This window comes from Sorex fumeus, unplaced genomic scaffold (genome assembly GCF_029834395.1).
Source record: "Sorex fumeus unplaced genomic scaffold, SorFum_2.1 ptg000130l, whole genome shotgun sequence".
NCBI classification, from domain to species: domain Eukaryota; kingdom Metazoa; phylum Chordata; class Mammalia; order Eulipotyphla; family Soricidae; genus Sorex; species Sorex fumeus.
In genome coordinates, this window is record NW_026606187.1 from 1,202,501 (window position 1) to 1,229,258 (window position 26,758).

At 66.4% G+C, this 26,758-nt stretch overlaps 1 protein-coding gene across 1 annotated transcript in view; it reads left to right on the forward strand.

Moving 5' to 3' along the window:
* The window catches only part of GTF3C1 (general transcription factor IIIC subunit 1), a 41,855-nt gene extending 15,366 nt beyond the window's left edge, over window positions 1–26,489 (forward strand). The window contains exons 7-37 of the mRNA XM_056138945.1: window positions 2,874–3,026; window positions 4,625–4,740; window positions 5,478–5,757; window positions 6,403–6,623; window positions 8,669–8,796; window positions 9,512–9,665; window positions 10,429–10,532; window positions 11,010–11,194; window positions 12,152–12,376; window positions 12,480–12,625; window positions 14,007–14,104; window positions 14,455–14,551; window positions 14,635–14,812; window positions 16,653–16,791; window positions 17,014–17,149; window positions 17,293–17,374; window positions 17,612–17,800; window positions 18,093–18,247; window positions 18,434–18,576; window positions 19,304–19,385; window positions 20,326–20,438; window positions 21,672–21,734; window positions 22,281–22,374; window positions 22,689–22,861; window positions 23,509–23,799; window positions 23,992–24,251; window positions 24,801–25,078; window positions 25,190–25,610; window positions 25,690–25,741; window positions 25,943–26,135; window positions 26,218–26,489. Of these exons, the coding sequence (XP_055994920.1) occupies window positions 2,874–3,026; window positions 4,625–4,740; window positions 5,478–5,757; window positions 6,403–6,623; window positions 8,669–8,796; window positions 9,512–9,665; window positions 10,429–10,532; window positions 11,010–11,194; window positions 12,152–12,376; window positions 12,480–12,625; window positions 14,007–14,104; window positions 14,455–14,551; window positions 14,635–14,812; window positions 16,653–16,791; window positions 17,014–17,149; window positions 17,293–17,374; window positions 17,612–17,800; window positions 18,093–18,247; window positions 18,434–18,576; window positions 19,304–19,385; window positions 20,326–20,438; window positions 21,672–21,734; window positions 22,281–22,374; window positions 22,689–22,861; window positions 23,509–23,799; window positions 23,992–24,251; window positions 24,801–25,078; window positions 25,190–25,610; window positions 25,690–25,741; window positions 25,943–26,135; window positions 26,218–26,430 (5,162 nt within the window). The 3' untranslated portion in view covers window positions 26,431–26,489. The remainder of the gene's footprint in view (window positions 1–2,873; window positions 3,027–4,624; window positions 4,741–5,477; window positions 5,758–6,402; window positions 6,624–8,668; window positions 8,797–9,511; window positions 9,666–10,428; window positions 10,533–11,009; window positions 11,195–12,151; window positions 12,377–12,479; window positions 12,626–14,006; window positions 14,105–14,454; window positions 14,552–14,634; window positions 14,813–16,652; window positions 16,792–17,013; window positions 17,150–17,292; window positions 17,375–17,611; window positions 17,801–18,092; window positions 18,248–18,433; window positions 18,577–19,303; window positions 19,386–20,325; window positions 20,439–21,671; window positions 21,735–22,280; window positions 22,375–22,688; window positions 22,862–23,508; window positions 23,800–23,991; window positions 24,252–24,800; window positions 25,079–25,189; window positions 25,611–25,689; window positions 25,742–25,942; window positions 26,136–26,217) is intronic.
* The last annotated feature ends 269 nt before the right edge of the window (window positions 26,490–26,758 follow it).

A 26,758-nucleotide genomic window follows, 5' to 3' on the forward strand; every position in this document is an offset into this window, starting at 1 on the left:
TTGAGGGGATATGAGAGGAAAGAGAGATGAAAGGAAGGGGAAGGGATGACGCGCCCCTGCCGTGAATCCGGAGGGGGCGTGATGCCCGTGTGGAGAGCTCGAGGCTCCCCGGGCTCCGCTGATTGGATTGTGGCGCTCTCCAAGGAGTGTCGCAGACCCCTGCCTCTGCAGGCCTTGCTTCCCGCTGGGGAGGATTTCTGGGTGTGTGCATACGTGTGCACACCTGGCTCCTTGGGTTTGGCTTTGGCTTTGTCACCTTTGTCTTGTATTTTGAGGCCACACCCGGTGGTGTGCGAGGTGAACGCCTGAACCCCTGGCCTAAGAATGCCTCCCTCTGGGGAAATATCTTGTCTCGCTAAACAGACCTTGGCTTTATGGCTCAGTTTAAGTTGATTGCTGGGGGCAGGGTGGGGGGCTTCCTCTCTGCTGCTTCACCAAGTCCTCCAGAACTTCCGGCAGGGCAGTGGCGATTAATATTGCAGGGGACTGGCACAGGACAGACACACAGATCAGTGGGAGAGAACGGGGCACCAGGGAATAAATCCACGTGTTTGTGGCAGCCGACTCACAGAGATGCACTTGGGGGGAGAGAATGACTCGAGGTCTTGACTGCACGGTTCTTGCTGTCGGGAAAGCCCGGGGCCCAGAGACCGGAGGCGGAGGGCCGGGCAGAGGCACCCCGAGTGCTCCCGGAGACTAGATAGAGCCTCACTGGATTGGGCGCTGTCAAGGAGGTGAGTCGTGCAGTATTAGTATACGAGTTGTAGCTAGATAAAGCTGTTAGAAATTTTGAAAAGAAAAAGGGCACACCAAGAAACACTTCACAGCGGGGCAGAGACGACTAAATTAAGATCATTAAAATGGCAAGGGGGGTTGGTGGTGAAAATTATAGTCAGATTCAAGTATGCAAGCTGGAAATAAAGAAGCCAGCCGTAGTAAGGATTAGCCTGCAATAAAAGGAAGGTTTAAAAGGGCGCTCAAGCCAGAAAATAGGAGTTAAGAAGAATGAGCATCAGAGATTATTAGGGGGAAAAAGTGATAAGGGTGAAGGGTGAGCCTGAACACAAAAAGAATGGCGAGTGATTGTTAAGAAAACATAAAGCCTGGAAAATTAATTCCTCTGGGGAACAGCGGTGACCAGCAAGGTCTCTTTACAAGTGATAAAGGTATTAAAGGTTACTGACTGAAAAATGAAAAGTAATTACTATCGTTTATAATTAAGATAATAAAAGAAATAGACCCTTGAATGTGGAGATGCAGCTGGGAACGCGCAAGAGCAGAGAGGTGAAACGGGCGGGCGCTCGCGTTGGGTGCGGCCGGGCCCAGGGAGGCAGCCCTGCCGGCAGACAGGCAGACAGGCCTCGGTGCCGTGGTTTGGGGCCCCTGGAGGTCCTGACGGAAGAAGGGCCTGGGCGCTGGGGAAGGAGAGAGCAGAGGGACTCCTGTGCAAGGGGGAGTGGGAGCTCGGGAGAGGGCCGGGGCCGGGGCCCAGGTGAAGACTGGTGCCGGGGTATTTGTGTGTTTTTGCAGTTCCTTGACTTGACACCCACCCGTCTGCCCCCAGGTGCTCTGGGGACCTGCAGGATCGAGTTACTGATTCAGCCTGAGGAGTTGTGATGCTGTGTGTATGTGTGTGTGTGTGTGTGTGTGTGTGTGTGTGTGTGTGTGTGTGAGACACGCCTAGAAGCACATGCAGGGCTTCCATTTTGGGGGAGCAGCCGCAGGGTGCTGTGTGTGTCTGTGTGTATGTGTCTGTGTGTGTCTATGTGTGTTTGTGTCTGTGTGTATGTATCTATGTGTGTCTGCGTCTGTGTGTGCGTTTGTGTCTGTGTGTCTGTGTCTGTGTCTGTGTGTCTGCCTGTCTGTATGTGCATGCTGTGTGTTTGGGAATTGAGAGCAGCCTGGTTCTCTGTCCGCCCCATGCTGTGGTGTCTCGGCGCCTTCATCTCCCGGTTATCGAGGGAAATGGACTTTGAGCTTGGCTCAGGCCAAGGGGATAGACCGGAACCGGGCAGAGGTGCTGTCCCATCATCCCATTCCTTCTGTGGTCTGTCTGGGGCAGCGACGGGTGGACGGACGGGCCATCGACACGGCAGGCAGGGCACGGAGCGTTGGTTCTCTCACCCACCCCGGCTCTCGGCACCCTCCGTCCTTACTGCACACCTGCCTCAGGCAGGACCTGAGCACCTAGAGGAGCCGCTGCACTCCTGAGGGGGGACGGGGCGGCCAGTCTGGAGCAGGAACCGTTGGGGATTCTACCCCCCCCTCAGGCCACTCTCCCACAGCACCCTGCAGGGTGGGCGGCTGCCGGGGCCTAGAGCTGAGCCCCTATACTCAGCCTGCCTGTCCCTCCCCACACTGGCCGCTGGGGACAGCTGGGGCCCAGGGGACACCACAGGCCATGTAAGGCTTTGGCTTACACCTGTAGCTCCAGAAAGAGAACAGGGGTGCCGGAGACTTGGGTCAAAACCAAGAGCCCTGGGCAAGGTGTGAAGGGGGGAGGGGCGTTCTTCTCTTTCCTGCCTCTGCCCCTGGCCCGGGAAGCCAGCCCCTTGCTGCCAGCCCCCGAGGCCAGCTGCGCCGGGCACTCCCTGGCACCAGCGAGAGGACTAGTCCGCGATGGCATGGACATGGCAAGTGGCGGTCAGCTCAGCCCTGGCCCCTCCTGTGCTTTCGCTCTGGCCAGCGCTGTCCCGGGCAGAGGCAGCAGTGCCCCCTGCCAGACTCTCCCTGCTCAAGGAAATCCCGGAACTGGGGTGAAGGTCCCGGGGGCTGTGGGGGGTCGGGGGACACGGGGGCTCGGCCCCGGGGGCTGAGGCTGGGCCTGCCCACTACCTGCATCGCCCCTAGTGCCCCTGCCTTGTGCCCCCCAGGGACCGATGTCATGGTGCGCTGCCTCCGGCTGCTGAAGGAGTTCCGGCGGAAGATGGAAGACGACGACGAGGATGAGGAGGCCATCTCCAAGGGGGTGCCGCTGGTGGACGTGGTGTACGAGCGGGACATGCTCACGCAGACCTACGAGCTCAGTAGGTCCCGCCCTGTCCGCACCCCGGGGTGTGTGGGTGGAGCAGTGGGCTGGGGAGCTGGGGGCCACCAGGCGGGGGAGGGGCCCTGGGGGTTCCCCTTGGAGTTGGGAGGCTGGTGGGAGCATCCAGATGCATCCTTTGTGGAACAGGGGCTGCCAGCCCTTGCCAACACACGCACATACACACACACACACACACACACACACACACACACACACACGAGAGCCCAGGGAGGTGCTGGGTGTGCATGTCCAGTGTCCACCTGGTGCTCTGCAAAGTCCCTCCCACTCAGCGTTGACCCTCCCCCGGTACTGGTGCCTCCTCCTGGACCCCCATCCCCCAGATTCTGAGGGGGCTGCCTTGGAGAGGGCTGAGGGCAGAGGGAGCCCACGGGTGCATATGCATGGCCCCGCAGTGGATGGGACTCTGGGCGGCTCTGTCCGCCGAGCCTCTCTCAAACGCTGCCGGGGCAGAGCTGCACCTCTCCCTCCTGTTCTTTTAGCCTTTTATTTTGGGGGGTGGTGGGGGAAGGGAGGAGCCAGACCCAGCAGTGCTGGGGCTCGAACCCAGGACTCCTGGTCCAGAGCATGTGCCCACAGACCCTGCAGCTGTCTCCTGCCCCCGGCCTCTCACCCTCTCAGAACCCCCAGCCCCTCACCCTCCAGACCCCCCACCACCCATTCCTTACACGGTAGCGGGCTCCATGCAGGACGTGGCCTTACTGCCTTCGTTCCTTCACGTGGGCCCCGCATGGCCTCCTTCACCTCCTGCTCCTGGAGGCCTCCAGTGTGGGAGCATCAGAAATAAGGGTCCAGTGAAAGGCTCTGCCCCCAGGTCTCTCCTGCAGCTGCCAGGTGGAACTCGTCCCAGGTTTCCCATTCCTGGACTCGCCAAATGTCTCTTAAAAGACTCTTGAAGGATGATGGGGGCACAGCGCTCAGAAATGACCACAGTGGCAGGATGTGGCTGATAAACTGGCCAGAGTGCAGGCCTGGGCTCCGCCTTACTGGCTGTTGCCTACAGACATGCCGCCTTTGGTTCTGTGGATCGTCCCCGGCCCATGGCGGTCAGCAGACAGGACAACAGTCCTTCAGCCTCTGGGTTGACAGAGGAAGACAGGGAAATAGGAAAATCTCCACGTTAAAGATTATTTATGGTCTGAGAGATGGTACAGCGGGCAGGGGGCAGGACACTTGCCTTGCATGCGGCCGACCTGGGTTCGATCCCCAGGTATCCCATGTGGTCCCCCAAGCACCATCAGGAGTGATCCCTGAGTGCAGAGCCAGGCGTGAGCCCTGAGCATTGTGGAGTCAGGCCCCAGAACCAAAACGAACCAATCATTCCGATGCTTTTAAACAGTCAGGGTGCATTTCCGTTACCCGGCCCGGGAAAGCCGACTTGGGGCTGCGGCTGGGAACGACGGAGCCGTGGGCCGTGGTAGGAGGCGGGCGGGAGTGGGTACGGTGCCATCCCTATCGACCCGGACAGGTGACTGCCGGAGCAGGAGCAGATTCCTCCTCCCCCACCATGCTCCAAGGGGCAGGGGCAGGGGTGGGGGCGGCCAGCAGCAGGTCCCGACCGCCTTGTCCCATATGCAGTCGAGCGCAGAGGCACCAAAGGGATTTCCCAGGCAGAGATCCGAGTGGCCATGAACGTGGGCAAGCTGGAAGCCCGGATGCTGTGCCGTCTCCTGCAGAGGTTCAAAGTGGTCAAGGTACCATCCCGCGGGGTGGGCGGGGGTCGGGACGCCCCTCCCTAGGGGTGTTTGTTTCCCGCTTGGAGCATTGGAAAGCCAGCAGGAGGTAGGGTGTGTGTGTGTGTGTGTGTGTGTGTGTGCAGGGTCGGCCTGTGTGGGGTGACCCCTTCAACCCCCCTGACTCTAGGGGTGACTCTAGGCTCTACCCCTCCTGCCTGATGCCTGCCTGCTCCTGCCCAGGGGCGTTGCCAGCCTGTCTGCCCGGACCTGCTCACTTCTTAGTCCCGAGGGCCCCGTTTGCTGCCACTTTGGGGTCTGTTTCTCCTGCCGGCAGCATGACCAAGGAACTCACCCCTGCCAGGCCCTGGGCGTTGTCCTGGGCACAGGGCATAAAGGTGTTAGCCTCTGGCCAGAGGGAAGGCAGGTGTTGTGTGCTCTGGGCTGCGGTGGCTTTGCCCTGGCCCCAGCCCCAGCCTCAAGTACGGTCCCCAGAGCTCCTGAGCACAGAGGCAGGACGGCTCCCCGGGAACTGCCAGGTGTGGTCACAGACAGACCATCAAAGATGTGTTTTCTCTGTGTGTGCCCCAAAAATCGGAAAGAGAAAGGACAGGGAAGGCAACTGCCCCCCCATAGGGTGTCCCGAGAGATGGAGATCGGGTGAGCCCTGGGGGGGCCCCGGGCTGGAGGAGATGCGGCCAGACCCGAGGGGGGGCAGCCGCCCACCCGCGCTGTGGCCGAGCACTCGCCGTCCGCAGGGCTTCATGGAGGACGAGGGGCGGCAGCGCACCACCAAGTACATCTCGTGCGTGTTCGCCGAGGAGAGCGACCTGAGCCGCCAGTACGAGCGCGAGAAGGCACGGGGCGAGCTGTTGACCACCGTCAGCCTGGCCGCCATGCAGGACGAGTCGCTGCTGGCCGAGGCCGAGGACACCTTCCTGTCGGAGTCGGACAGCGACGAGGAGGGCGGCAGCGGCGGCAGGAGGAGGGCCCGGGGGGACGCCAAGGCCCTGCCACACCACTCCACCCCCACCAAGGGTAGGGGTGCCCCCCCGGGCCCCGCAGGGTCAGGGATGGGGACAGGGGGACGTCCCAGCCTCCCCGCCTTGTCTGGTGCCTTCACTGAGGAGCTCGTGCCACTGCTTCCCTGCTCGGGTGGGCAGTGGGGTTCCCGCGAGGCTCGGGGGGCGACCGCGTCGTCACTCTCCAGCTGCTTGCAAGGTGGAGTGCATGGCTGTGGGTTTATGGATGAAGGGACAGGAGTTCATCCACGTCCTCAGCTGTCGCCCCTGACGACCCCCCAGTCCCTCTGGGGGGTTGGAGCCACAGCACCACGGGGAGGGCACTCACCTTGCACATGGCCAGCCCCGGTTAGAACCCAGCACTTAATATGTCCCCCCGAGCCCGCCAGGACTGATCCCCAAGCACAGAGCAGGGCGAAGGCCCTGAGCACTGCTGGGTGTGGCCCCCAGACCGGGGGTGGGGTGGGGAAATAAAGCCTGGGGGCATTCGATCTGGACAGTGGGTTGTTAACGTGGGGGCCAGGGTGCCCCGCTGCCTGTTCTGTGGACCGGACTGGTGGAATCCTGTGACCCTAGTGAGGAGTGGGGGACCCTTGACGGGGGTGTTGCTCTCCCCTGACCCCCTGCCCCTCGGAGGGCTTCATATATCTCCTCCCTGCAGGCGGGTGGAAAATCCTGAACCTGCACCCGCTGAAGAAGCCACCGGCTGTCGGCTCCCCGGGCTCTGCAGAGGAGAAAACCATCCGGAACGTGGTCTACGGGGACAGTGTTCTGGACAGCAGCAGCTCCTCAGACCCCAATGCGTCATTTGGCTCCCACTGCGTGGAGAGCAACCTGGGCGACATCGCTGTCATCGAGGAGGTCAAGCTGGAGAACCCAAAGGTGAGCGGGCCTGGCCGGGCACCCTGTGCTGGGCCCTCCCCGTGGGGACACGGGCTGGCGAGGGTCGCTCACTGGTTCTCTCTCGGGGCTGGTGTTGCTGGGCAGACGGCTCCAGGCGGTGATCATGGCACCGCTTGGGGAGTTTTGCCCCACAGGCAGTGCCCAGGGATGCCGTCAGACACGCAGGACACCCCCCAGCACAATCATCCCCACGTGCCAGCCAGTGCCTGGGCCAGGGGAGAAGCTGGGGATTGATTTCCCGTAATTAAGGTGACTGTAAAATCTCCCCGACTGCTGTGGGCCAGAGCTAAGGACGCAGTAGGCTTGGTGGTTCCTTCTGTGGGTGCAGCGAGACGGGCCCTTGATAGTTGTTACGAAGCTCATCGCCTTATGTCCCATGTCCTTTGTCATGTGCCACCAGGGGCATGTCCTGCCTTGAGAAGTGCAGCCTCAGGACCACGTTCCCTCCTTGGAGCAGAGTTAGGACCGGGGGTTTGGGACATGAATGTGGACGTGGTATTGTGTGTGGTCCGTGGTATGTGTTGCCATGGATGTGTGGTGCTGTGGTGTGTGGTGCCTTGGCTGTGTGGTATTGTGGCTGGTGTGGTGCCATGGTGTGTGGTGCCGTGGCTGCCCGTGGGCTTTGCAGCCGCACACGCAGCTGAATGTTCGCTCTGTCTGGTGGGAGGAGGGTGAGGCCAGGCTGGGAGGACTGGCTGGTCCAGCTCATGCCAAAGGTGCTGGGGAGCCAGCGTCCCACCTGCTGTGGCGTGACCTGTCTCCCGCTGCAGCCAGAGGACCGAGGGGTGGGGAGGGGCAGGATCTCTGCCCTTTCCTCGAACCCCTTGACCCTCCTTTCCCTGGGTGCATCCGGCACAAGCACGTCACGATTGGCATTGTTCCGTGGAGGCCGGTTGCTTCCGTGCCCCGCACCCGCTTTGCACCTTCTTGTTTGGGATGTGCCGAGTGCTGGCGGCTACGTCCGGCTCTGTGCTCAGGGGTGACTCCGGTGAAAGTGCTCGGGGGGGTCATGGCAGTTCCGAGGGTTGAACTTGGGGTATCACAGACAGGGCAGGCACTCGGCCCTGACCACGTGTCTCCAGCCCTGGGGCCAACACGAGACCAGGTCTGACTGTGCCTGCTGGGTCAGGCATGGCCCTGCTCTGTGTTCCCTTTGCAGTGGCCCCCGGGGCCCCAGGCTGGCTTCCTCTGGGGTGTGGCCCACCGAGCTTTCCCGCTGCTCCTGGGGCCTCCTGGGACTTGGACCGGCTCCCTTGGGAGCGTTCTCCCCACACAGGACAGTCCTCCCACGCCGTCTGCAGGGCACCCACCTGGGCCTGGCTGTCCTCACTGCCTCCTGAGGGCCCCCTGCTGGGACCCGCAGCCCCCACGGCAAGGGCACCCCACTGAGCGGGTCCTAGGGCCCACGCGGCTCTGAGGAAGTGTCCAGGGCGGGTCCCTTCCCATCAGGAGGAGAATGGTGGGCACCCAGCAGGGGTAGGGAGAGCCCGGCCTGCTCTCGCCCCTCATCTCCTGCCCTCTGCACCCCGATCCTGATCCTGCTCAGCTGAGACTCCCCAGACTCCTGGGGTCTGGCCTGCAGGAGCAGGAGGAGGAGAGGGAGGTGGAGCGGGAAGAAGAGCGGGAGGAGCGGGAGGAGGAGCACGAGGAGCACAAGGAGTGGAAGCGCAGGCTGACGGCGTCCCCCGCCCTGCTGGCCCTGATGCCAGTGCCCAGTGTTCTCTGAGCGCGGCCTCCTGCCCGTGATGTGGGCGCCTCTTCAGCGGGTGTCAGCCAGCTAACGGGCAGCCCCAGGCCAGCTGCATGGCCCTGACCTCGCCCCCGGGAGGGCTGGCCAGGCCCTCGCTCTGCTCTGGCGCCGCTGTAGCAGACGCCTCTCATTTCCCTGAGGAAACAGCCCGGGACCCTCACTGGAGACCCTGCTCAGCCACCCCCGAGCCCGGAGCAGGGCCCGCGTGGGGGCTCCCAGCCGCTGCTCCGTCCTCTGCGCCCCACTGAGCCCCGCGTCCGTGTGTTTGCCCCAGGAGAGCAGCTCCCAGAAGTCCGGGAAGCAAGGCCAGGACAAGCCCCACGAAACGTACCGGCTGCTGAAACGCAGGAACCTCATCATCGAGGCCGTCACCAACCTCCGGCTCATCGAGAGCTTGTTCACGTAAGGAGCCGCCCGCCGCGTGTGCCCGCCTGGGGCTGCCGGACGGTCCCGTGGAGGGGGCTGGGGTGTGTCCCCAGGATGCGAGACAGGAAAGCAGGTCGCCTTCCCCAGCCCGGGGGTCCGTGCGGAGGAGGTGGCAGCAGCAGGGGAGGGCACTGGGGACAGCTCTGCTGCCGGTTCTCCCCAGAGTCTCTTCTCGGCTGGGGCCTTCCTGAGCACGGGATGCCCCAGCGGGGTGCGGGTAGGGAGCGGCCACTCTGTTCTCTGGCTCTGGCCACTGAGCCCTGGGCCTGTGCCCGCGGCCGGCAGGGTGCTCTCCTGAGCAGGGTCTGCCCTGTGGCCAGGGCGAGGGGCTAGGGTGCCCTCTGGTCAGCGGGGACCCTGCAGTGGCCTGGTCCCTCCTGCCCTGCAGAGCAGGTGGGGGGTTTAGTGAAGTCCCTACACAGTGTGGACACACAGCCAGGAATCGGCCCCCATCACCTGGGAGGTGCTGAGGAGGGGACGGGGCGGGGGACTTGGGGCCCCCAGTCTGCAGTGAAGGCGGCTTGGGCACCTGGGAGACAGAGCTCCAACCCCGTTTCTCTGCCGCGATTGTCAGAGGCCAGCAGTGGCGCTCTGTCCAACCAGCCCGTCCCTCCGTCTGTCCGTCCCTCGGGGCCGGGCCTCCGTGTGCGGTGGGCGGAGGGCATTCAGGGCCTGCTCTGTGGCGCCGCAGGATCCAGAAGATGATCATGGACCAGGAGAAGCAGGAGGGCGTGTCCACCAAGTGCTGCAAGAAGTCCATCATCCGCCTGGTGCGGAACCTCTCGGAGGAGGGCCTCCTGCGCCTGTACCGCACCACCGTCATCCAGGACGGCATCAAGAAGAAGGTAGCACCGCAGGGAGGGCGTCTGCCTTGCACGCGGCTGGCCCGGGTTCGATCCCCAGCATCCCGTGTGGTCCCCCTAAGCACTGCCAGGAGTGATGCCTGAGTGCAGAGCCAGGAGTCAGCCCTGAGCATCACTGGTGACAAAAAGCAAAAGAAGGGCGCACCAAGTCTCCCGCCCCGGCCACAGACTCCCGCCACCTGCCCTCCCTGGAGAAGGCAGGGGACATGGCGGGGGTCCAGGGGCTTTGCTCCTCTCCCCCATCTGCTTTCAAGTTCAGAGCTGGGCCCCTTCCCGGAGCTCCCCACGTCGGCCATGTCCAGGCTTCCGGCCGGGGAAGGAGCCAGCTGGGCCCTGGGCTGTGGAGTTGTTGCACCTCGCTGCCTCTTGCTGAAAACTCAGCCCACGCCTTTCGGGGGTCCCTGCACCCGTCACAGGCTCAAGGCCCTTCCCTCCCATACTTTCCGCCTGTTACCCCAGCTCCCGCCTAGGAGAAGGCTCAGCCCCGGCACATGCCACCTTAGCTCCCGGGGGCGGGGAACCCCAGGACTCACCTGGCATTAGTCCCTGGGGGCCGCCTGGGAGCCAGGCTGCAGGAGAACCCTCAGGAAAGGCCCCGAGAGAGAGGCGCGGACGCCAGGGCAGATGGGCACCAGGCCAGGGGCTGTCCCGGCCAGCAGTGCCGTGGCCCCAGCAGGCCTGGCCAGCGTTCCGTTGGGGACCTGGGGAGGTCATGGCCGGCCCCTCACGGCCACCCCCTCTGCAGGTGGACCTGGTGGTACACCCGTCCATGGACCAGAACGACCCCCTGGTGAGGAGCGCCATCGAGCAGGTCCGCTTCCGGATCTCCAACTCCAGCACCGCCAACAGGCAAGGCCCGCGCCCTGTGCCCACGCGAGGGGCCCTCTCGGTCGCTTGAAGAGAAAACCACCCCGCCTGGCGCCTCTCCCTCTGGCTGACCGCAGCTGGTGGCCGGGGCGCTGCGTGGCCTCACAGTGACCCAGGCACCCTTTCCCATCCACTCCGGCTCCTCAGCCCCCAGAGGGGTGAGCCAGAGGTCGGCTGGGGGACACTCCTGCTGGGCGTGTACTGGAGGTGGCACCTTGGGGGCAGCCTGGTTGGTGGGGGGGGCATAGCCCTACTGCCCGTCACATCCGGTTCCCTGGCTCAGGCCTCTGCGGATGTGTCTCTGCACTTGCTGGCGAGGCAGCAGCTCCCAGAGGTGGGGCTGCCCTCTCCGGTGCCTCCGTTCCCGCCCCGCCCTGACCTCGAGTGCCCCAGGGGGCGGGGGTGCTGCCCGCGGGTCTCCCAGCTGTGGCCCCAACCAAGCATGTGCTGGACCCGCAGGATTAAAGTGGCGCCACCTCCATTGCCACCGGGGGAGGCCGATGAGGAAAGTCCCGGGAAAGAGGGTCCGAGCCGGTCAGGAGACGCGCCACCCAGTGTGGCCTCCAAGCCTGAGAGTGGACGGGCCAAAAAGACGGATGAGAAGATGGGCATCACCCAGCTCAAGAACTACAACCCTGTCATGGGTAAGGAGCTGCCCCGCCTGGGCATGACTGGTGTGGCCTTGGGATGGCCCCTGTGGTAGCATGGACCCCGTGGCTGGCGTGGCCCTATCATGTCACTGGCGAGCAGAGGTGGAGTGTGCGTGGGGGTTGGGGAGGGGGTCCTCCTGCGCCCACTGAGCTGAGCCAGAGTCGAGTCTGATGTAGCAGTTCTTGCCCGTGGCACCTCCTGGGCAGTTTTGAGAACCGGATGAAGGGAACCGCACGATCCGTGGGAGGAATCATTCACAGAGGAGCACTCCGGCTCATCCCCCCTGTCCGGAAGGTTGTGGCAGCCTCAGGCAGTCTTGAGGGCTGCCCTGGCAGCCTTGGGCCACGGGGAAGCAGAGGGGCGCTCGCTCCCCCACCCCTAGCCGCACACCTGCTTGCACAGCGCAGGGGTGAGGCTGGACAGGAAGTGCCCTGCCGGGAATCGCGAATCGAGAAGGTTCTCTGCATAGCTTCCCTGGCTGGCGGCTTGGGCGTGGCCATGTCAGAGGGTGCTAGGGGCACAGCGGCAGGGGGCTGGCAGCTCCCACTGGGTCTTGGCCCAGGAGGCGGAGCCGCTGCCCCAGGCTTCCTCCTCTCTGTCTCGTCCTGATGCTCACGGCGTCCCTGCTTCCGACCTGTCCCTCGCACCTCCCGCTCTCTCCTCCCCTGCACTGTGCCTCCTGGCTGACCCTGGCCCAGCCTCCAGACCTCTCTGGAGTATGCCGGACCCACACCCGCCGCAGGCCGCCAACCCCACGCCCGAGAGACCTTGCCCACCTCCTCCCCCTCTTTTCATTTCCGGTGGCTTCTCAGACTGTTGAGTCCCACGAGGGCAGGGAGGCTCACCGTCTGTGGCTACCGTCTGTGGGCTCCTGGGCGCGGTGCCCTCAGCAGCGTGGGCTGAGCTGAACCTGGCCTCTCCCGGTCACCGCTCTCCCTGCCTTGCCTCAGTTCCAGGACTCGGCCGTTCCCTGGGGTTTCTGCCCAAAATGCCTCGCCTGCGGGTGGTCCACACGTTCCTGTGGTACCTCATCTACGGGCACCCCGACAGCAACCTGGCGGAGAAGGAGAGGAGGACAGGCAAGCCGGAGCCGGCGCCCGGGAGTGAACTGGAGGCCCCCTGCGACGGCCCGGCCAAGGACCCCCTGGACGAAGCGGAGCTGTCCTCGGGCCGAGGTGAGGAGGGGGTCTCTGCGCTCAGAAGCAGGCCCCGTCGGTTCCCGGGAGGCGAGGCTGCCGTCCTGATGACCGTGGGCCCTGCCCCCTCGCTCTCTCCTAGTGTACGTGGACGAGACCTCGTGGACGCGCTTCGTCCCTCCCATCCCCGTCCACAGGGACTTTGGCTTCGGCTGGGCGCTGGTCAGCGACATCCTCCTCTGCCTGCCCCTCTCCGTCTTCGTCCAGATCGTGCAAGTCAGCTACCAGGTAAGGGCAGCCCCCGCCGCATGCCGGCCCCGGGCCCGCGTCTCGGGGAGCTCTCGTGGCTCGTGGTGGATCAGACAGATGTGGGCATAGACGGGTGGTCAAGGGCACGTCCTGCAGAGCCGGGTCCTTCCACATATGCTAGTGGACAGGCGGTTGGATGGGTGATGGGAGGGGGGGAGGGGGGAGAGGGGAGGGAAGGGAGAGAGGGAAAGGGGGAGGGAGGGAGGGAGGGAGGGAGGGAGGGAGGGAGGGAGGGAGGGAGGGAGGGAGAAGGGAATGATGGAGGGAGAAAGGAAGGGAGAGGGAAACTGGGGAGTGAGGGAGGGAGGAAAGGGAGGAGGAGGGAGAGGGAAGAAGGGGAAGGAATGAAGGAAGAAAGGGAAAGGAGAGAAGGAGGGAAGGAAGGGGAGGGAGGAAGGGAGGGGAAAGGAAGGCGATGTGTCGGGAAGATTCTCGAGGGATTTGTTCTTGACTGGGTTGTTTGATTCTCAGGTAGCTGGTAGTTGTAGGGCAGACGGTGAGACCTTTCAGAGCTGCAGGTGACATGCCCGCCGGCCCCGGACCCGCCTCTGCTGCTGCTCCGGGGCCTTCGTTCCCCTCCTGTGTGCGTGTGTGTGTGTGTGTGTGTGTGTGTGTGTGTGCCTGTGTGTGGAGCAGAACTCCTTTGAAAACAAAAACACAATTGAGAACATTTTCGCTCTCTCTATTCTTTCCACTGAACAATGTATCATATTTTCCACATCATTAAGTTCTGAAGTAAGCTCGGTTACCGCGCCTGCCCTAATTTATGTAACTAAGAATCTATTTGGGGCGTTTAAGTTTCTCATTTTTAGATGGTAATCTTAAATTATTTGGTTCAGCCATCCTGGCTGTGCTGGCGCCCACCGGGCAGCGCCCGCAGTGCCGGGGCTAGAGCTGGGGCTCCCGCCTCCTGACCTGCCTCCCCGGCCCAGTTTGGGGGCCTTCTGACGAGCTTGCCAGAGAGAACCTTCTGGTGTGTGCGTGTGCGTATGTGTATATGCGTCTGTGTGCATGTGTGTGTGTGTGTGTGTGTGTGAGAGAGAGAGAGAGAGAGAGAGAGAGAGAGAGGAGCCACAGGAGGGCTTCTTCAGGCTGAAGCTCGAGTGGAGTCACTGGTTGGGGCACTGGGCGTTTGTTCTCTAGTTCAGTGGCAGAGACTGGCCCGTCCACCACAGGGCAGAGGGGCAGGAGGGAAAATTCGAGCCCCAGACCGAGAAGGGGCTGCTGCGGAGTGGGCTGGGGCGGGGGGGGCTTGCCATCCCACAGGCTCGGGCACGTGCTTGGCTGTTGGCCGACCGGAGGCCAGGACTGTGGGGGGGAGGGGCCCTTGTTTTCACTGTGGCCCTGACCGCCCCTCTAGGTGGACGGCCTGGAGGGTTTCCTCAGCGACCCCCTGAAGAAGCACACGCTGATCCGCTTTCTTCCCAGGCACATCCGGCAGCAGCTGTTGTACAAGCGGTGAGGAGGCCCCACCCCACCGTCCCCCTGGGCGTCTGCGCCTGCTCCCCCACGGGCGGGCATGTGGTTCGAGCCGGACCTGCGGCTGTGGCCGCCTGGCCTTGCAGGTGCCCCGCGGGCGCTGCTCGGGGCTCACTCTGGCCTCTGCGTGTGGGGGTCCCTCCTGGCGGGGCTCCGGGGACCAGGTGGGGTGCTGGGAATCGGCCCTGTCTGGATCTAGGCCACTCTCCGGCCAGGCTCTGGTCGGGGGACAGAGTGGGCGTTTCTGGGCCTCCCCCGGGAAGGGGAGGACGAGGAGGCTCCGCGCCCCGCTCGCTGAGCCCCGCCTGCGCCCCCCTCCCCCCGCCCAGACGCTACATCTTCTCGGTGGTGGAGAACCTGCAGCGGCTCTGCTACATGGGGCTGCTGCAGTTCGGGCCCACGGAGAAGTTCCAGGACAAAGACCAGGTAACGAGCGTGCCGGGCGCCCCGGGTTGGCGGCGGCAGAGGGGGCGGGCCGGCGGCCCCGCACGCTGACCCGGCTCTCGCAGGTCTTCGTCTACCTGAAGAGGAATGCCACCATCGTGGACACCACGATCTGTGACCCGCACTACAACCTGGCCCACAGCAGCCGGCCCTTCGAGCGGCGCCTGTACGTGCTGGAGTCCATGCAGGACGTGGAGAACTACTGGTTTGACCTGCAGTGCGTCTGCCTCAACACCCCGCTAGGTACTGTGGGGGTGGGGGGGCGAGGCGGGGCCTTGCTCTGCCCCTCAGGGCTGCCGTGTGCCTGGAGAAGGCCAGGGCGGGCAGTGTCCTGCTCGCTAGACCAGGAGGCAAGCCTTGGTGCATTTCAGGGGGACTTAGGAGACTGTGCTGGGGTCGAGGCCCAGGTGTGAGCCGTGCGGTTGTTGAGACGTGGGACGGAGCCAGGAGCAGGGACCTCGGGAGCCATTGGGGGGCAGTGGGGGGGGGGGGACGTTGTGGCCGTGCACAGTTGTGAGTGGCAAGGTCGTGAGCCCACGGAACTGCCCCAGCCGCTGCGTGGAGCACAGACGAGGGACGCAGGGGAGGAGTGGGCGGGCCAGTGAGGGCCGCCGGGGCAGTCGGGGGAGGCTGTGCAGGGCTGGCCGTCCTGGAGTCGCTCTTCCCCTCTGCACACGCCCACGTGCAGCACTGCTCCTGCAGGAAGCCCTCGAGGCTCTGGTTCTGGAGCCTGGGGGACGTGGCTTCCCTCCCCGTCTGCTCCTCCCCGATGGCCTTCATAGAGGACACAGTTGCCAGGGGCTGGGGGGACCTGCCCTCTTCCCCCGCCATGCCCTGTCCTGCGTAGGGACTCTGGCATCTTAGTGAGGCCTGTTTGGTTAGTGAGGACTATTTTGTGCCGGCAGAGCCCCAAGCTCATCTTTAGAAGCTTCCATGGGCCCAGACGCTCTCAGGAAGAGCACTTTTCGGAGAGTCCGCCAGCGTTCAGCCTGAGCTGGGCTGCCGCTGCTCCAGATACTAAAGGGCACGATAGAGGGGCCGGGGCACAGGGAGCTGGCACGGGGGGCGGAGGGGGGGGTGCCTGCCTTGCACATGTGCCCACGCTCGCTTATGCAGCTTCCATGCTCAGCACCCCTGCGGGCCCCCAAGCCCGATGGGAGTGATCCCGGAGCACTGCCAGGAGTGGCCTACACTGGGTTGTCCCCCAACTGACCCCGCTGGGCCTCTCCCGCCCTGTTGGTGGTGTCGCGGGCCCGTGGGAGGCTCACTGGTGCCATGAATCTAGGATCCGAGTAGCAGGCGCGTGGAAGCTTCCCCGGGAAAGAGGGGGACGTGTGCATGATCCCGCCTACACAGGGACGCCCGGACACGCGTGTGCATGAGGCGGGTCACCCCAGGTCCCAGCTGTTCCTGCCTTGCGCGCTGGCACGAACCGAGACCCGGTCTGTCTGCGAGCACACCGAGTGCCCGCGGAGCCCTGAGCACTGTATCTAGAGCCAGGCCGGCCCCAAGGCGGGCAGGGGGCCGGAGCACAGCTTGGCGGGGCTTTGAGCCCTTGGTGTCACTGTCCAGCTGTCCAGAGGGGCCTTGCTCTGCTCTCTGTCACCTCCTCCATCGGGCCAGAGTCCTCACTGCCAGAGCAGGACCCGCCGCTGCCTGCAGGGCCCGGGGGCCTCCGGGACAAGTGGGGTGCCCGGGGCCCACCCTCGTGCCTGCGCCCGCCCGGGGGGCCCAGTCTGCAGATGACCCGACTCCGCTTGCCCCTGCCCACAGCGGCTCGGCCTGTCCTAGGTCTGTCCTTACGAGAACAGCGTGCTGTGGAATAAACCAAGCTTCGTTTCTCGGTGACGTTCACACCCCTCCTGGGCCCGCCGACCTCTGGCTGCTCCTGGCGCCCCCTGTCAGGCCGCCCTGCCCCTGCCCGGAGCCCTTGAGCCCGCCGGCTCCTCCAGGCCCAGCCGGTGGTCCGACACAGGTCCTCCCCGTTGGCTCAGCTCTCTCGGCCGCTGGGGGCAACCCTGCCTCTCGCGCCCCCCCTCCCCCCTCAGGCAGGGAGACGCAGTGCCCTGCTCTGCTCTCGCAGGTGTGGTGCGCTACCCACGGGCCCGCAAGAGTAGCAGCACCGAGCAGGGCAGCGACGAGGAGGGGCTGCAGAAGGAGCAGGAGAACGCCATCGACAAGCACAACCTGGAGCGCAAGTGTGCCATGCTGGAGTACACCACGTGCGTGCCGCCACCGGCCAGGCCCGGGTCTGCCCCGTGTCCGCCCCAGGCCCCCTTTGTCTACCCCGTCCCCCCCGTCCCGTGCCCCTGTGTCTTCCCCGTATCTGCCCCCACCCCCACGTGTCCGTCCTGTGTCCCACCTGTCCTGGGCACCAGTGCTGCCCTGGGCCCGTGCGCCAAGTAGGAGCGTCTCAGCCAGCGGCTCCGTCTGCCTCTTCCCAGGGGGAGCCGCGAGGTGGTGGACGAGGGCGTGGTGCCCGGGGACGGCCTGGGCGCCGCGGGGCTGGACTCCAGCTTCTACGCGCACCTGAAGCGCAATTGGATCTGGACCAACTACATCATCAGCAAGACCAGGAAGGTGGGTGGCAGGGCCTGCATCTCCCCCAGCCCTGCCCACGCGGGGGGCTGCTCACCACTCAGTCCCTGCCCCGCACCTGCCCCCTGCCCGCTGCATCGGGGATGGTTGGCTGCCCAGCCCCTCAGTGTGTGCTGGCCTTTCAGGAGAACGCCCCCGCAGAGAATGGGCTCATGGTGCGGCTGCAGACCTTCCTGTCCAGGCGCCCGCTGCCACTTGGTGCTGGAGGTATGTGCGTGCGTGGGTGGGTGTGTCCGTGTGTGTGCGCGCATATATTGTGTGTGTGCGTGTGTTTTCGTGTATGTGTGCGTGTTTTTTGTGTGCGTGCTCGCGTGTGTGCATGCGGGGGCAGGGATAGAGATGGGGCCCCCCATGGGTGGGCGCAGCCAAGGGCCAGCCCCCCCCCCCCCCCCGCTAGCCCTGGTGTGGGTGCCCCTCAAGGCCGCCGTTCCTGTCGCTCCCCAGGCAGCGGCAGGCTGGGCCTCTGGGGCGAGGCGCGCACGGGGCCCGAGCCCTGTGCCGACAGGAAGGAGCTGGTGCAGCTGGAGCGGGAGCCCACGCAGGACAGAAACCAGAAAGTCAAGGGCGGGAAGAGCCAGAAGCGGAAGCGGCTGAAGAAGGAGCCGGTGAAGAGGAGCAAGAGGAAGAGGAAAGGTCTGCGGGGAGGAGCGGGCAGGCCGTGCACAGGAAGGGGGGCTGGGGCAGGCCTGGGTGCAGGCGCAGTGGGGGGGGGGCCTCGAGCTCCCCGTGGCCATGGAACTGCCCCAGCCGGGAAACTCCGGGCACTGAGCCCTCCCTGGCCCGGTCCCTGCCCAGCATCCCTTAGGGCGGTGTCCAGCCCGGAGGCCGCCTCTGGCTGGCCAGGGAGACGGGGGCCAGGGTCGAGGGGCCCTCTCCGGGCTCCCCGCAGCCTGACACCCCGCCCCTCTCGCCCTGCCCCGGGAAGAGCTCCCGGAGGAGAAGAGCAAGAGGCTGCGCTACCACGACGAGGCGGACCAGAGCGCCCTGCAAAGGATGACCCGGCTGCGTGTCACCTGGACCCTGCAGGAAGACGGGCTGCTCATCCTGTGCCGCATCGCCAGCAACGTGCTCAACACCAAGGTGCGGGCGGGCGGGCGGGCAGGTGGACGCGGCCCCGCCCTCGGGCCCCCAGCACGGAGGCTGCCGGGTCCCTCTGCCCTGCTCCCGGACACTCGCGTTGGTGTTTCCTGCCTGCCCCCCGCACCTTCCCGGGTCCTGGCCTGGACGAGGCCACTCACTCTCCGTCCTGGCTGTCCGTCTGCCCAGGTGAAAGGCCCGTTTGTCCCCTGGCAAGTCGTGCGGGACATTTTGCACACAACCTTGGAAGAGTCTCTGGATAAAACATCTCACTCGGTTGGACGAAGGTCGCGCTACATCGTCAGGAACCCGCAGACTTACCTCAACTACAAGTAAGCGGCGCTCGAGCGGCCGGGCGAGGGTTTCTGGGGCGTCCAGCCCTTTTCCACTGTCCTCGTCCTGCTTGCCCAGCCCCTGACCACCCCAGGGCGTGGCTTAGCAGTGAGACTGCCCCGGGGCCAGACCACAGCGCAGCGGGGAGGGCGTCTGCCAGCATCCCATCGGGTCCCCTGAGCCCACCAGGACCGATCCCTGAGCACAGAGCCGGGAGTCAGCCCTGAGCACTGCTGGCTACGGCCCCAGTATATCAGTGAGATTGTCCTGGAGTTTGACAGTGAGACCGTCCGCCGTCACCCCAGCATCACGCAGACTTTGGACAGGTCGCTGGCACCCCCACGCCCGGTATCTGGCGGCATGGTGCCCTGGGCTGTGCCCCCTGGCCGTGGTTGGCAGAGCCCCTCCCCGCAGGCCCCTCAGCAAAGGGGACGCAGAAGGCCCCACTCAGAGCCACCTCATCCGCGTCCCACGGGCCGGTCTCCTGGTCGCCCTGAGACAGGAGCCGAAGACGGTGGGGAAGCTGAGCCTGGCCCCACAAACACCCGGCACAGATATCCAGGGGCCCTGCACACCGTGGCCGCCTGTGGCAGGCCCGTCCCCGGTATCCCCTGGAGCCCGGCTGAGGCGTGAGCGCTGCTACTCAGCCTGCCTCTGGCCCTGCTGAGCCACAGCGGCTCCCACGCCTCCCTGGGCGGCCCCGACCCCTCCGTTCTCTCCCCCCAGGGTCTGCCTCGCCGAGGTCTACCAGGACAAGGCCCTCGTCGGGGACTTCATGAGCCGCAAGTGTGACTATGAGAACCCAAAGGTGAGTGGAGCCCAGGCTGGGCCGGGGCCCACCGGGGAGATGGTCCCAGCTGACATGCCCGTTCCCTGGGCCACTGTGTGAGGACGGGGGTCAGCCCTGCAGGGCCTGCGGGTGGCCATGAGGAGAGGCTGCGTCCACACACAGGCCTGTCACCTTCTCCGCCCTGGCTCCCGCCTCGGCCGTCTCTGCGCAAGGCCCCACTTGTCCCTCCGTGGGCCCGGGGACAGGAGAGAAGGGAGGGCAGCAGCAGTGACCAGAGACAGGACTGCCCAGGCCCGCCCAGGCCACGGAGGGACAGCAGGAGAGCTGGGGACAGGAATGAGGACAGAGCCAGGGACCCAGATGGCGGGACGGGGACGGGGTGGGCCTGGCCGGCCCTGCAGCTTCCTTTCTTTCATGTGCTGGGTGCCCAGAGGTGGCGGTCCCGGGCACATGTGGCAGGCTGGGTGGCCTCGCAGACCCTGCGCGCTGCGGTGCCTGTGGTCAGCTCTCACTCTGTCTGACCCAAGCTCCATCCAGGCCGCAGGCGACGGGAATTGCCCACAGGGCCCCTAAACAGGGCGGGGACAGCCGCACCCCCAGCCGTGACTCCCGCCTGCCCCGCTTTGGGGAAGGGGGGCATCTGAGACCACTTCAGAGGAGCAGCAGGGAGGGGCCCAGCAGGCCCCCTGCAGTCCTGGGGGACACGCCCTGTGTCTCTGGGGAGGGGGGAAGCATGCAAGGGGGACTCAGTGACCTGAGGGTTCTGGGTGTGGGTGGAGCTGGAGGGGTGTTGCTGGCCTGGGGCGAGGGGCGCCGTGGATCCCAGAGCACCGGCCCCCGGGTGCTGTGGGTCAGGGCGGGAAGGAGGGCGCTATCTCCACTAGGGCCCGGGGCCTGCGGGGCGGTGACACGGGGCTTCCATGGCCGAGCTCCGAGAGCCTCCCCTGCTGCCCTGCAGGTCTGCGCCAGCGAGTTTAAGGAGTTTGTGGAGCGGCTCCGGGAGAAGTTCAGCTCCGCACTCCGGAACCCCAACCTCGAGATTCCCGACACGCTGGAGGAGCTGTTTGCCAGGTAGAGTCCCCCCCTACCACCCCCCGCCGTCCTTGGTGACCCCCGGTGGCCCCCGCAGGGACCCTCGCCGAGCCTTGCCCCCACCTTCACTCAGGTTTCCCGGGCACTTGGGGGGCTTGTGTTGGTGCTGGGACCCCACTCACGGCTCCCCTCATCCTGTTCCCTACGATGCCCCGTCTGCCCCCCCCCCCCCCCATGCCCCTGTGTGTTGGTGGTGACCCATCGGACCCTGGGCAGCTGCCCCCGTGCTGTTCTCCAGCTGGCCTTGGTTTTGGCCACAGTCATAGCCTCAGATCGTGTGTCCCGGTTACCACGCGTCCAAAGGTCTTTCCCTCCTGCCCCCCACCCCCCCGGACGACCCTTCTCAGGCAGGTCGCTGCTTTGCTGGCCCGGCCATGGCGCTGGCTGACCCAGAGGTCCTGCGCCGACCAGGGTCTCAGGTCCCAGCCGTGGCGCTGGCTGGGGTGGCCGGTGCTTCCTGGACACAGGCACATGGGTCACAGCCGCTGAGCCAGTCACGGTCCACGCAGCATAGGTGGCGGGCAGTGGGGTGTCCACGCCCCTGTCCCGCCAGGGCCCACAGAGTCTGTGCGGTAAAGGGGCAGGAAAGAGAGGAAGCTCAGTGGTGACGGCTCAGCGCTGCCTTTGATATCGGCCCCGAGGCAGGCATGGCCAGATGGGAGACTAGTTCCTGATACTGTCCCGTGGCTGAAAGTCAACCCCGGGTTTCCTGGGAAGGCGCGTTCTCTCGCTGCCGAACTGGAGCACGTTTTCCCACGGCAGAGATGGAGTTTGCCTTAGGTTTGGTAGCAGTGGAAAAGCCATCTTCCCAAGCAGCGGCCCCTGAAGCTGCCTGTATAACTTCCTTCGCCCCTGGTCGCTGTGGGCACCCAGAGCTGGAGAAGCGATCGTGGGAGACTGGAGTTTGCAGCGCACGTGGCACACAGCCTCTCCGCGGAGGCGTTTGTCCTTCCGGGGTTTGCCTGGTGCCTAGTTTTAACCCTGCCGAGCTCGCTTTTGTTCCCCTTCGCTGTGACCGGCCCCCGTGCCCGCTCGCACTTCCCACGCGCCACTGCCCTTCGGGTTTGCTGGTGCCCAGTGACCACAGGCCCACCCACCGGACAGGGGCCCCCTGACCCCTCATCCAGCCTGTCCATGGCCGTTTCGGCCAGCACAGTGTCCGGCAGCCCCCGCGTGGCCCCTGCACTCGCTCCTCACTCATTCCTCCTGCAGATACCGAGTGTTGGTGATCGGGGATCAGAAGGACCAGTTCGGGAAAGAGGACGAGCTGCACAGGCAAGTGTCCAGCGCAGTTCCATGGATGCCACGGGGCCCCGCACCTGGCTACAGCGCGTGTCCCCGCATGTGTCCGCCTGGGCGCCACTGGCACTGCTGCCCTGTGGCTGCCACAGTGACCATCCAGCCCACGGCGTCGAGGACTTTCAGTGATCTGGCTAGGAGAGCCTGCCCCCCTGCCCAGGGCCCTCCAGGGGTTGGGGAGTTTGCGTTCTCAGCTTCCTGAGGGGGCTCTGCTGGGGAGTTTGGCTTCCCCGAATAACCCGTCAGTGGTTTCACGTTCGCGACAAGCTGATTCGCTTTGGAGAAAAAAAATTACTTCTCTTGAATTGGATAAGGAAAACATGAAGGCTTAACCACGCTGGGGTGGTCAGTGGTTCTGCTGGCCTGAGAGTCGCTTCCGGTGGAAGCTGACTGGGGTGAAGGGTCACCGCCACCCTGTTTGATGATGTGGGTTGCAGCAGTGTGGATGGTGGCGGGAGGCTGGACTCTGGTCTCCCGAGAAGCTGGTGGCCCGGCGTGAGCCCCTTCCCTCTCCCCTTGCAGTGTGGACGACATCCACTTCCTGGTGCTCCAGAACCTCATCCAGAGCACGCTGGCCCTGTCGGACAGCCAGATGAAGTCCTGCCAACCCTTCCAGGTGGGCGCCCCTGCCCCTGCCCAGCCCAGAAGCTGAGAAGCAGAAAACTGAGGCTGGGTCGGCTCTGACCCAGCGGTGTCCCGGAGGCCAGAGGTTGAGTGTCAGGGACCTCCGCAGGAGAGCCTGTAGCCCGCCCAGCCCCAAGACCAGAGCAGGGTGCCCGGACCCCTGCACCCAGACCCGGGCCCCTCCGGAGTCTGCACACACACCCCTGGGCCGCACATCACCCCTGCCCCGGGACCCCACTCACCCCTGCCCCGGGACCCCGCTCACCCCTGCCCCGGGACCCCACTCCCGCCTCCGTCTCCTTGCAGACCTTCCGGCTGTACCGGGAGTACAAGGACCAGGTGCTGGTCCGCGCCTTCGTGGAGTGCCAGAAGCGCAGCCTGGTGAACCGGCGCCGCCTCAACCACACGCTGGGCCCCAAGAAGAACCGCGCGCTGCCCTTCGTGCCCATGTCCTACCAGCTCTCCCAGACCTACTACAGGTCAGTCCTCGCAGGGCCAGGGGTGGGTGGGCAGGGCCGGGGCCCGGGGCAGGGGCTCTGCTCAGCGGAGTAAGGCCGCCCTGGGGGGTGCAGCCCCCGGGAGCTGTTCCCAGTGCTTCCTCGGGGCTCGGGGCTGGGCACTGCTGGCCGGGTGTCCTGCGTTCCCTCTGCAGCCGCTGATCCCCTCCCTCTGTGGTCAGTGACACCGCCCCCTACTCACCCCTGGTACGTCCCAGCCTCCTGCCAGCGTCCTCCCCCGGCCTCAGCCCCACTCCTGGCCCTTCACACTCTCCGTCCCAAGGAGACTCCGGGGCCTGCGGGCCCGCCCCCCCAGCCACTGCCCTCAGCCTCATGCACTGGGCGGGTGCCGTGGCCAGACCAGCCTCCCGTCCCCGTGTCCCTGCATGTCCCTTTCGGACTGCACGTGTGCACTGAGGCTGCACACACCCAGACACGTGGCCTGTCCCCTCTGTCGGTGGTCTCCTGCCCCCGCCCCCTGGGGGAGCCATGTCTCCCCGTCCTGACCCCTCACAGAGCCACGGCCTGGGCAGCAGCCAGGCAGGAGGCCACCGCGTCCCCTCTGCTGCCTCTCTGCGTCCGGCCAGGGGGAGGGGCGGCCCCCACACTCAGCACCGGTTCCGTCGCAGGATCTTCACGTGGCGGTTCCCCAGCACCGTGTGCACAGAGTCCTTCCAGTACCTCAACCGCATCCTGGGTGCCCCGAAGCTGGACCAGCCCGACCGCTTCTCCTTCAAAGACCAGGACACCGACGGCGGCCCCTCCGCGGACCTGGTGCCCTTCTCGCTGGACGGCCCCGGAGGACACTGCGTGGCTGTCCTGACCCTTTTCTCACTCGGCCTGATATCGGTGGACGTCCGGATCCCCGAGCAGATTGTGGTGGTGGACAGCACCATGGTGGAGAACGAGGTCATTAAGAGGTGAGCACCGGGCAGTGGCCAGGGCGGGGCACGGGGACTCCTGTTCAGTGCTTGGGGCACTGTGGAGCCAGGGTGGGTACTGAGGACAGTGAGCGGAGAAGCCCCGTTAGCACGGGGCCAGGCAGGTCCCGAAGGGAGGCAGAGGCAGATCCGGGCCGAGGGCTCCCAGGGCTCAGCCCAGCCGTTTTCCAGCCTGGCCAAGGATGGGGCCCTGGAGGAGGATGAGGACGAGGAGGAAGACCTGGACGAAGGGGCAGGGCCCAAGCGCCGCAGCATCGAGGTGAAGGCCCGCCAGGCATCGCACACCAACTACCTGCTGCTGAAGGGCTACTGCGCGCCTGGCATCGTCAGCACCCGCAACCTCAACCCCAACGACAGCGTCGTGGTCAACTCCTGCCAGGTCAAGTTCCGGCCCCGCCGCTCCCCTGCGCCCACCCGCCTCGGGCTGCCTGGTGAGTGCGGCCAGGGGCCGGGGTGGGGGGACATGTCCGGCTGGAGGAGGGGCATGTGTCCCCACAGTCGGACCCACTCCGGGTTCCAACTCGGGCATTGGCCGGGGCGGCCCGGGCCCAGCCAGCCAGGCCCCTCGTGGCTCAGCCCCCGCACCCCCCCCCCGAAGCGTCTCCCCTGCACCTTTGGCTCCCGCGTGGGAAGTGTGTCAGGTCAGCAGTGTCCGGGTCTGGCCCGTTTCCCGGGGGCCCTCCTCGCTGCTTCCCTCCCTCCGAGGAGCTCAGATGCCAGGCGCGCCCCCAAGCCCACCCACCCCATGCTTCACTGGCCCCTAGGAGTTGCTGTCTGTGTCACCGGACCTCTGGGCTTGCCGGGTGCCGGGAACAGCAGTGGGGGCGGAGGGCGGGCGTGGGGGCAACAGGGCAGGCCTGGAGGGCTCAGGTTCCCCAGGAGAGCAGGCGCCCCAGGAGCAGAGACGCGTCCCCAGCAGGGTTGGGCCTAGGCTGAGCCTGGAGGGGGTCCCGGGGCTCACTGTGGCCTCCTCTCCGCAGCCACCCCCCTGGACACGCTCCCCGTGGGCACCTCCTGCCTGCCGGCCTCCTTCACCAGCCTGGTGCCCAGCCAGGCCGCCTGCAGCCAGGAGGAGTTCTTGCGCCGCGTGGCAGAGAGCGGGTACAGCCGCGGGGACGTGGCCGCCACCCTGGAGGTCCTGGAGGCCGTGGAGGCCACGGGCTGCTTCGGGGTGGACCGAGGGGAGCTGCGCAGACGGTTCTCGGCCCTAGAGCGGGTGGAGGGCGCGCGTACGCGCACCTTGGCCGACTACACGCAGGTGAGCGTGAGGGGTGAGTGGGGTGCCCGCCGGGAGGGGGAGGGTGGGGACTGGCCTTGGACAGCCCGGCCGCCCAGGCTGGGCTCATGCAGCCGGTCCCGCTCTCCCCAGGCCCTGCTGGAGCAGCACCAGGTGCTGGAGGTGGGCGGCAACACGGCCCGCCTGGTGGCCAGGGCGCACGCCCAGCCCTGGCTCCTGCACTCGGCGCGGCTCAGGGCCCCGGAGGACGCGGACGCACGCAGGGAGCCCCCTGAGGCCGGGCCCCAGGGCCGCCCGGGCGCCAAGCGGGGGCCCAGCCCCGACCCTGGCAGCCCCCAGGAGCCCCGTGCCAAGCGGCCCGCGCTGCAGGACGAGCACTGGGCCCTCCCCGGGAGCGCGGAGACCCCGGCGCCCCCTGGGGCCCCGGCAGAGACGGGGGCCGGGGGGCCGCCCCAGGACGCCGGGCGGGACGGCCCAGAGGACGCGGGGGCTCCGGCCTGCGAGCAGCACAGCTGTCCGGCCGAGCTCCCGGGGGGCCCGGACGAGCACAGAGGTACCGAGCCCGGAGCTTCCCAGAGGGGGAGGGGCCCCGCCCCCCGCCCTCCGCCCTCACCCCTCCCCTCTGCCCTCAGGTCCGACTGACAGTTTCGTGGCCGCCAGCCTGTCGCATCTGTCCCGGGAGAGGTCAGTGGGGGGTCCGGGCGGGGGCAGAGCGGGGGTGGGAGGCCGGACGGACGGGGTCGGACCGCGGTGCCAGCGGGCACTGCGGGTGCCTGTCCCCGGGGAGCGGGCAGCGGGCAGCGGGTCCGCGGGGAGGGCGCCGGCCCGGGCGGGGTGGCGGCGGCGGGGCCCGAGCCCGCCTGACCGCTGACCGCCCGCCCTTAGGGACCTGGCGCGCGTGTGCTTCCTGGGCCGCCCGTGGCGCACGGTGGACGGGCAGCTGAACACGGCCGTGTGCAAGGGCATGATGGAGGCCGTGCTCTACCACGTCATGGCGCGGCCCGGCCTGCCCGAGGCCTGCCTGCTGCAGCACTACGAGGGCGTCCTGCAGCCCGTGGCCGTGCTCGAGCTGCTGCAGGTGCGTGGGCGCCGGCCCGCCCCCCCCCGCCCCCCCCGCCCCCCGCGGCCCCCCGCACTGACCGCCGCCGTCCCGTCCGCAGGGCCTGGAGTCCCTGGGCTGCGTCAAGAAGCGGCGCCTGCGCAGGCCCGCGGCCGCCTCGCTCTTCTCCGCGCCCGCCTTCGCGGGGCCCGAGGCGCCGCCCGGGCCAGGCGCCGACCCGCTGGTGTTCTACGAGCCCACGCTGGACTGCACCTTCCGCCTGGGCCGCGTCTTCCCCGCCGACGTCAACTGGAACAAGTGGGTCCACTTGTGAGGTGCTGCGGCCCGGCCCGGGGGCGCCCCCACCAGGCAACCAGGTGCTGTGCGTCCGCCCCCGCCGCGGGCCGCCTTCTGGGGCCGGCTCGGGGCTGGAGAGACCCCCGCCCCCCCCCCCCAACACACACACACACACACACACACACACACACACACACCCCTGCCCCGGCCCCACCCCCGCCCCGCCCGCCTTCGGGGACAGCCACCCACGCAGCCTCCGGGAAGGACTGGAAGCGTCCCGGCCTCCCTGGGGCCCAGCAGAGACGTTGGATCCTGAGGCTGGGACTGAGCCCCCCCAGCCCACCCCCCCAACGCCCCCCCTCCCC